This window comes from Seriola lalandi, unplaced genomic scaffold, assembly GCF_002814215.2.
Source record: "Seriola lalandi dorsalis isolate HSWRI2012SDOR001 ecotype SW California unplaced genomic scaffold, Sedor1 jcf7180002054279, whole genome shotgun sequence".
Classification (NCBI taxonomy): domain Eukaryota; kingdom Metazoa; phylum Chordata; class Actinopteri; order Carangiformes; family Carangidae; genus Seriola; species Seriola lalandi.
In genome coordinates, this window is record NW_019524832.1 from 297,199 (window position 1) to 307,252 (window position 10,054).

The 10,054-nt window shown below is 37.8% G+C and overlaps 1 protein-coding gene across 1 annotated transcript; it reads left to right on the forward strand.

The window, feature by feature from the left end:
• The first annotated feature begins 1,716 nt into the window (after positions 1 to 1,716).
• grb14 (growth factor receptor-bound protein 14) lies at positions 1,717 to 8,707 on the forward strand. Its single transcript, XM_023405594.2, has 11 exons — positions 1,717 to 1,866; positions 1,985 to 2,059; positions 2,206 to 2,343; positions 3,450 to 3,560; positions 3,674 to 3,769; positions 4,121 to 4,183; positions 5,604 to 5,720; positions 6,124 to 6,193; positions 6,286 to 6,373; positions 6,999 to 7,092; positions 7,238 to 8,707. Exons 1-11 carry the CDS (start codon positions 1,774 to 1,776, stop codon positions 7,382 to 7,384), a joined length of 1,092 nt encoding a protein of 363 aa, XP_023261362.2. The 5' UTR covers positions 1,717 to 1,773; the 3' UTR covers positions 7,385 to 8,707.
• The last annotated feature ends 1,347 nt before the right edge of the window (positions 8,708 to 10,054 follow it).

A 10,054-nucleotide genomic window follows, 5' to 3' on the forward strand; every position in this document is an offset into this window, starting at 1 on the left:
TTTTTTTTTTTTTTTAAAGGTAATTAATAAACCAGCAATTCATAAACCAAATAATATATTGTAATGTCTTGCATGGCTTCATAGCCTGATTCCACACCTCTGAATCATTGCACACGTTTCAGATATTTTTCAACAATTCAAGCAGTTTTCACTGAATGAAATGATGAAGTGAAAACTAAATATTTTTATGGCTCATGTCATTTTTATGAGTCTAAGATAATGTACTGAACCAATTCTGGTTGTTGGTCTTAATATACATGAAACCAGCACTTGTTTGATTTTGACATATTTACAGTATGTACTTGTATTAATCATGTGATACTAATGTTGTTAGTCCTATGGGCGGGGTTTGCTTGAATTGATTAGAGGATTGGCTGTAGGTAGGGGGATGGGAAAATGTGTTTGAGAGTGGCGCAAAGTACTGTCCTGCATGTCTTCTGTTGAATCCTAAACCACATGGTGTAAAATGTGAGAGGAGCTGATGTTTGACTGTGTCTTTATCACAGGGAGACCTTAATTATAGATCTTGATCTTCCTTGTGTAGAATAATATTTCTGATCCTCTATTGGAGTTGCAGTGGTAGAGACGGTCTACACAGACACATATGGAGTTCCTCCCATTGTATCATTTTCATTCCTGTCCACGTGGCTTTGGTTGTTGAATGCACGAGGTTGCTGTAAGCTCTAAATTACCTGCTGCTGCCAATTTGCTGTTAGCTATAAACAGTTATGTAACATACACTGTGATGTCAGAGCTTGTAAATTAAAGGGACATCACTTCCATTTGCATTAAATAATGGTGAATGATATAAAATATTGTTCTTAGTAAGCCAACAGTGAAAACACACGTATGTGTCAATGGTTTGTGAATACTGAACTGCAAGAGGGCAGTGTGATTGCATAAATGATTACTCAGCTGCATTTTCACACTATTGCACACATTACATAATTCATCCATCTGTTCTGTCCTTGTCATCAAATGTCTATTTTTAGTCAAGACTACATATCACTGGTATCCAGAGAAAACCATGTATCTAGATATTTATTCTTCAACTTTATTCAGATAAATTAACTATATGTTAACTATATTCTCCTTTCAGGTTTGACACAATTCCACCGAGCTAATGTAACTCTGTAAGAGCCCATTGTCAAAACACAATATCTCAAAACTCAAGGCCTTTTTTTTTTTTTTGGTTAAAAAAAAAAAAGTCATGTGTAAAGGGCATGTCTATAAATACTTTTTCAATTAAATCATTTATAAAGCAGGGCGTATGTCATTTTTCAGATTTTATTTTATCAGCCATGTAAATCATGATTAGTCACTTGTTGCCTGTTGCCTTCTTTGTCATAGTTCATAGTACAACACTTCTTCACATGGCTGTGTGAAAAAAAAAGATTAAAAAAAAAAAGTTTTTCCATTAATTCAACAATCATTTTTAGTTCTAGGAAATAATTAATGTTTATGTTGAACTGCCTGACTTGAGAGCCACGCTTTCATCCAGAGGTTACACATTGATACAAAGTTAATAATCAAACTCCGTGCCTCGAAGTTAAGCAATATAACTCTTGCAGGAAAATCTTTTGCAGACATAATTTCTCTGTGGTTTTAAGCAAGTTTAAAGTCTTATCTTTAATGTTGGTTTGGCGTCGTAGCTGATTCTAATTGGGTCTCCGTCTTTTATCGACAGAGCAGTGAAAAATAGATTTAATCTGTCGTTCATTATCTTTCCTACTTGTCTCACTAGAGAGAACCATTGAAGACCATGAGTCTGTTATGGAGGTGCTATCGGGCTGGGGGATGGACACAGACAGCCGGCTGTATTTTAGGAAGAATTACGCAAAATATGAATTCTTCAGGAAACCCCTGGTGAGTTTGTGATGACATTATGTGCATGGTTTGAACTAAACCACCTGTATTCCCATCATAGTGTGGGTTAAGGAGGTCAAACAGTGTTGTAATACTGATGCTGCTTTCATATTGGTAGGACTTTTTCCCAGATCACATGGTCTCCATATCCAGTGAAACCAATGGGATGGTGGATCACTCTCAGATTATACAGGTATCAGGTTCTTTCTGTTTACATTGAACTCACTGCCCTTGAGTGCCAATTGTGAGTTTCTCAACCTCTGTCTATATATGTTGTGCTGCCTTGAGACTCTACTGCACAAACCCACCTACTGACAAATATTTCTCTGCCCAACACAGACCTTTCTCAACTCCAGCACTTGTCCAGAGATACATGGACACCTCCATGCCAAAGAACAAAGCAGGAAGTCTTGGAAGAAGTTTTATTTTGTCCTGCGGAGATCAGGGCTTTATTTTTCCAATAAGGGAACTTCCAAGGTCAGTGAAACAAAATCATTCACATGCATATTTTGAAAATCAGAAGTAATAAAAAAAAATCTGTGGGTTATTTGTTGCATACAAATAAAACCACTCTGCTACAGTTTTTAGTTACCACAGTAAATATTCAGGATAAACAAATGCATGGCACCAATTGGAAGAATGAAAATTATTGACATAATCTTTGAAGACTCATTGTATTCCTCTGTTTTTACACTATGGGTTCACCAGTTCATCCTCTGTATATACAGTACCTCACTCATGTTGTGAGAGGGCAGTGGAACAGGTTGAGCTTGATTTTCCTTAGGTCAGCTGGCACAGCAGCCAGGCAGAAACAGTGCTCTCAATGCTGCTGACAAGTGAACCTTATACCTAGGCACTAGCCATGCCAACACAACCACTTCTCAACTGCTTTCATTTCCTACAACAGTAGACCTTTTGTTGTCCAGCACAGGGAGGCTTTGGTATGGTGCCCACTTTTACTCTAGCAGGTTTACCATTCATCTGCGGTCTTGGTCAGACATGTTGCTAGTCAGTCAGCACAGACACTAACGGCTGTGGCTTTACTTTAAATAAGGAAGTGGGAACGGTGTGTCACATGAAAGCAGAACAATGGTAGCCCTTGTGCTTTTTCTTTTTCTTTTTTTTTTTTTCCTTGGAAATTTATCTCTGGCACAATGTGGCTGTTGATACTGTCTCAACACAGCCTGTATCAATATTTCTAAATTTATCCTTATCTCTTTCATCACATTTATAGGTTAACAACACCCTGAATTACTGATAACACTGTTTTATAGACTTATTGATAAATATGCATTGTTTAAATTAAATTTTTGTGCTTGCCTCCACGTCTGTTGTTAGATTAGACTATAAGCATGGTTTCATTCAAAGACACTATGGTATTCATCCACTTGTTTCAGTTGTAGTTTCCTAATAAAAGCATGTCCTATTCATTTCTAAAAGTAAATGACTTTCTTGTTTACCATAGACAGACATGTTGTGGAAATTAATATAAGACACAACTCTATGATTTGATGTTGCATGAAACTTCATACCTATAACTGTACTTGCGTTTTATTATTGCCTCTCTCTTGCTTGTTTTAAAGGAACCAAGACATCTCCAGTTCATTGCCGACTTTAGTGACAGTGACGTCTACACCGTTTTGTCAGCCAAAAAACTACATGGAGCACCTACAGATTATGGCTTCTGCGTCAAGGTACCATCACCTTCTAGACATGCTACCACTGTACAAAAGGAGCACAAGTAGGGAGAGCATTGATTTCCAGTAGGTTGAACTCCTTTTTGTCTTAATGTAACTTCTCTCTCCAGTCCACAAAGTGTAGTTCAGCCCGGGACTTGAAGCTGCTTTGTGCAGATGATGAGCCCACCAGGACCTGCTGGATCACAGCCATGCGCTTGTTAAAGGTTGGCTTGCCGATCACAAACTGCGGGTCTGTGTCTAAGAGGGGGAATGCTGAGTCAATGCTAGAATCAGATTTAGCTTTGGGAGGAGGTCAAGGGAAACTATTGAGTGATGCTGGATTAGCACTCCCTCTCTTGATAGAAGCAGCATGTGTTCATTGTCTGGATGTCTGCTGGATACAGTTTAAAGTATTAGTCACTCTCCTGCTTGTCTATAAATAATATACAGTAAAGCACAATCAATAATAGTATTTGTATCTGTCCATTTTCATCATTATGCGACAAGTTTATTGAAAGTATTTTACAGTTAATGTGTAAAAGGTTTGTTTTTAAAATACTAACATTTTTTTTCAGTATGGGATGCAACTGTACCAAAACTTCATTCAGCCACACCAGAAGCAAAAAGCCTCTCCAATGGTAAGCTGAAGCTCTCATTATTTCACTGTCTTCTAACTCACTTCTAAATAGTAGTAATAATTAGTAATAGTAATAGTTTGCCCCTTTTAACATCGACTCATTATTTTGGTGCTTAGGCCACAAAATCTGTGCTCATCAACTTAATTTCTAGCTACAGTAGTCATCTTTCTCTCAGCCAGAAAGCTGTGATAAATCTCCTTTATAGTACATATCAAGCACTAAAATACTGACATACTGATAATATTAACAACTAGCTAACTAGCTCCACCACCCCCAGGTTAATAAAAGAAATGAATGAAAGACAAATTTCCATGCACTGAAAATCTGTTGGAGCTAACACATGCCAACACATAGGAGTGTAGTAAAAGCCTATAATTACATAGGACGAAAGAGGCACCTTCAGTGTGTTAATGTAGGTTTCTTGTCCCATAATAGCCTCAGACTCTACTGGGAGTATTTTTGTGGCAGTGAACACAAATCTATTTATGGCTTTTGGACATGTTCATGAACCCTCTGCCTTCTAAAAATACACAGTGATCAGCTGCTCACAGATTTAACAACTCATCACCTCTTCTCTGTTGTCAGAGGGTCATATGTGACCGGCAGCCTCGCCAGGAGGATTAGCTAGAAAAGATAGAAGAGTGCATGAATATGCCAAAAGGGAGGGTCAGGCTGTTGAATCTCCTGTATTCTACATGAAAGATATAGCTGTACATGCTGTCCTGGAAATACATCTTCATTTACTTTTCAATCTGAAAAGTAAATGAAAGCCATATTTAAACACGACATTACTGTAAGTAAGACTTCGATAAGTGGCGATGGGTATCTTTACATTGGATTTGGAGCAGAGCAGATAAGAGGAATTGGAATGCCTCTATCCTCAAAGCAAACACTGCTCACTTTGTTTTAACCACTTGTTTAAATTGCAAGCTTAGTAGGTGGTAGAGGAACAAATGTGGTAATTTCAAAGCTTTTTGTTAATCCTGATAAAAAAGAAATTTCTTCAGCATGCGCAGTTATTTAGAGCCACTCACTAGATGGCAGCTTAAAGGACTAAAATGTGCCCATGTGTCATTCTTCTCAAAGCCACTCTAATCCTTTTTCAATGGGGTTTTCTGTCTGGAATCATCTAGAAGTGACGAGGATGGAGTCATGTTGCTCAGACACTAGATGGCAATACAATACCACACGATACCAAAAGTCAGTCCACTTCCTTTCCACAGTATACAAAGGAAACCAAAAATAAGAAGAACATTGGCTGTTTTGTAGAGTATAAGACATGCTTTTGTTTTTCCATCTTTGACACATGGAAAAGACAAGAGAAACGAAGTGTCATTGGAAAATAAAGCGAAAAGTGAGGAATGATTTAAACATCCATAAGCTCATCAAGAATAACAACATGATAACTGTGTCATTTTAGAGAAGCATCTCAGAGAACTCATTGGTGGCCATGGACTTTTCTGGCCAAAGGAGCCGGGTGATCGAGAACCCATCTGAGGCGCTGTCTGTGGCTGTAGAGGAAGGCCTGTCATGGAGGGTAAGTCAGGGGTCTTATTTAAAAACTTTCTCTAGAGTTAGAAAAGACTCCCAATATTGTAAACAAGAATTTGCAATAGTCATATTACTTAACATTTTGTTGAACTTAATGAAAATCTGTTAGATAAATGGAACAAATCTTGGAACAAATACTTGAAATGTAGTCGCATGTTCTTACAATTTACAACCTCATTGTTATTAAGAATTTACCTCATGTTTTTGAACAACACGCTTTATAGTCATACACACAGCTGGTTACCACAACAAAATAAAGCTTGTAAGGTCAACAGCTGTAAGCACCTCATAATTGAACTACAATAAGAAGAGAAGAGAGACGGAATAAATTAGCTATGTTCTAAAATTAATTTGACTAATGTTGCGGCTGTAACTCATTTCTGCCTCAGAGGAAAAGCTGCCACCGTCTGAGCAGTCATGGGAGCCCCTCCACATCACAGAGTTCAGTGTCAAACATAGGTTCGTGGGACACTATTTTATTATTCTGATTTTCTGTATGTACACAATTGATATAAATGATTAGTAACATATCCGCTCCATGTGTGCCTCAGCTCTGCACTTGGCTCAGCCGTGGTTCCACAGCAAACTGTCTCGGGATGAGGCTCAGCGTCTAATCACTCAACAGGGTCTTATTGATGGGTAAGCAGCTACAGTGTGTACACTTCACTGTTTAAAAAGAGTCATTAAAGACATCTATTTTTCTGGCTCTATGTCGCATTTAGTGTATGTTCCTTACACAGTGAGGATTTTATTCTATACCTATTTTTTTGAAGCCTGTCAGTGCTGTTATTAAAGGTTCCTTTCCTTGTTAAATACATTTTTAATGGAAGTCACTTCTGAATTCTTTGCAGAACAGAAATCACATGTGTATTTGACATTACAGTAAAACAGTTGTGCAGTGGGTAGGTACAGAATATAATCATTGAGAGTGTAACATACAGTAAATCTTTTTCTTTGAAGTGCATTACACCTGCATTACGTTATTGTATCACAGCTTCTGAACATATCTTTACATATTGTCAAAAAAACTGTAAGCATATTTCCAATAACCAAAAAGAAAGGGGCTAAAAGCAAGATTCTTCTTAGTGGTCTGTAATAGGTTGAAATTTAAGACAGTTTATTCTATGTCGTTATTTAAGTACCAGCAAATGCCACATTGTGTCCAAAAAATTCTCATTTTTTTCACGCTTTAGATTTATTATCTGTATTTTAGAAAATCTTGAAACGGGGCAAAAGTAAGAAGCAGTGTTCTTGGTGCTTTCAGAGTATTTCTTCTGAGGGACAGCCAAAGCAACCCTAAGACATTCGTACTGTCACTGTGCCACATGCAGAAAGTCAAACACTTTCAGATCTTACCTGTGAGTACAATCCAATGTTTGCTTATACAGTTCTAAGATTCTTTCTCATCTATCTTCCAAACATTACCTCCAAAATTTTAACCTAATTTCCAATAAGTCACTTATCTTTTGTGTGCGATTCCCTTGTGTGTGGATGCACATGTAGGTGGATAATGAAGGGGAGTCGCTCTACAGTCTGGATGACGGTTACACACAGTTCACTGACTTGATCCAGCTGGTGGAGTTTTACCAGCTAAACCGTGGGGTGCTGCCCTGCAAGCTCAAGCACCACTGTGCCCGGATCACCCTGTGAGCAAGGGAGGCAGCAGACCCCTGCGGGCCCTCGTGCACCTTAACTCCAGGGCCTTTCTGGACAAACACTCCCAGTGTTTTTGTGCCTTGAAGAAGAAAGATATACACAATAACTGAACAGCCATGCTAACTGAAACCACTGTTATCTTCATCTAGAGTCCACATTCATACTGTGGTACACGGTCTGTCCTTTCTTATTTTTCAGAAAAAGCTGAATTTGACAATAGACCATATAATAACTGATTATGGGCGCTGAAGATGATGTGCGGTTTTATCTGGTAAACACTACTCTTCAGTCCTGCCAAATCCATTGTGCAAAGTTTAAACATGGCTTCTTGTCCTGTATATTGTAAAGCTGAATGTGTACTGCAAACAGATTGTGAAGCCAATGAAAGAAAGAAAGTAGCTTTTCTTGGTAAGTGACATACATTAACTGGACTTTGAGTTTTCACTGAAAAGTCAAATAGAATGTCTCCTGCAGTATGTATACCGTCATTCAGTTGTGGTCTGTCAAAGCTAATGATGGTTGAGTCCCAACAAGGGCATAATTGTTTATTTGCTACGGCGTGATGCTGGGGATTGCAGTACACAGCATCTCTGAATTAAATTTGAGTAAAACTAAGCTATCGTACTTTTCATTGTCATTGCATCTCTCTGAGTATTCAGGTTTTTTTTTTTTTTTTTTTTTTTTTTTTTTTTTTTTTAAGAAAATGATTGTTTTCTATTTGAGAGATAAAATGACCTCTCAGGAAGTGTCACTGTGCATGCTCTGTATGCTGGACCGAGACTGCTGTAGAGAGAAGAAGAGACGTAATGTACAGGTGGAGAGGTGGCACACAGCCTCACTAGTCTGCACTGTACATTAGTTTTAAATGTATGTGATTAAATGAATTTTTTTGTATTAGATGAAATCAGTTGTGAGCTTGCTCTACAGTAAGGGCAGTGGAATATTTCACCAATTTTAGACATAAGTCATTAAGATGGAAATCAGAAATAATGCATATTTGAATTCATTGTATATTGAAATTTAGCTTTTATATTTTCCAAAGATTCAGGTACACCGTGTGCAAAGCCTGGGTTGGTTGTATTTTGATGTTATTACCACTGCTGTGGTTAAACAGTGTCAGATATTGTTTTGATTTTGAAAAGCCAATAATGCATCAGCTTTTAAGAACAAGGTGTTGTAAATCACTGACACGATTGAAATGACCATCTGGTGTTTTCGTTGTTTCATTTATTTTTCAGCTGGACAACAGTGCATTGAACAATGAATGTCATGGACTGCATAGTTTTATATATATAAACACAGCCTGTTTGTAATGTATGATTTTGTTTGATTTGTTGTCCAATTCAGGGTTTTCTGACTCCCAAAGAACTGTAGAATAGTTATTAGAAAATCACCGTCTCATTTAACCCACAGTAGGTTTCAGTGATGTTTAAGAACTGCCAGCAATGTGTTATTCATGTTTACTGTGGTTCAGTGAGCAGCACCACAAGCTCTTTAACTCTAAAGCCTAAATAAGATCTGGCACAGAGTGAGGCAATAGATCACTAGGCTAATAAACCCCAGCTTTATTTCAAATATAAAACAGTTTACATTGTAGTCTTTAGATAGGATATTTCTCAGTAAGTAGGGCATACATGGTTATCATATAAATGCAATGACACACGTGAAATATAACAGCAAAATGAAGCCTTCTCATCAGCACACAGTGGGGTGCTCCTCTGTGCAGAAAGATTTTTCTAGTGAATACATAAGTCATGATTTTCTAATGGGATCCAGCACAGTTAAATTTAGTCACACTACATAGGACGTGTACGGGACACATTAGCCTAACATTGTCAAGTATGATTTACTGAATTCTGTGGGTACTACTCTGTATACATACATATACTTTGTGTCCTCCATGGAACCGTCACATAAATATTTTTTATAACCACTAGATGGTACTGGAAGCATTTTGCTATTGCTTGTCCAAGTTTGTGTCTGAAATCTTATTGTGTCCAGTGCAATTTAAATTACATAATACATAAGAAATGTGTCAAAGATGCAAGTTGGGTTAATGTTAAAAAAAAAAAAAAATCAAAGTTACTTAAAGGTTGTGCAACTAAGACCTCACTGATATTGATCATCTGACATTGTATGCGCAAATATGTTACCTGAGAATACACCAAAAATACACCATGCATAGTGACACCAACAACAGTCTGTGTGTGCCTGTTCTTACTAAGATGAGTGAATTTATACTGAAGATGCAAGTAATCCATTTCAGATAATCACATCTTCATATACATGACTTTCAGTGCCACTCGGTATTCAAAGAGAAATTTCCTTCATTCAATATGAATATCTGTAACATACACAATGATGGTTCCCTACCCAACAGTAAACAGCACAATGTCTCATCTCGAAGCATCCGTGTTAAACAATCTTCTCTGTTGTGATACAAACACATTGCCCCTATACCTCCCCTGCTCTACTTCAATAGCACATTTTGAAACAGAGCTCACATCCAGGGGAGATGTGCGCACACAGAGAAGTCTTAAATGCACCCCTGCTTCCGAGGTCTTGTGCTAAATGTTGTTTTGGATGTATTCCTGCCATTGATCGGAGTCTGGCTGCAGGGGGAGAGATGGCAGCTGGGAGAGCCTGCGCTTCCTTTAATGAATT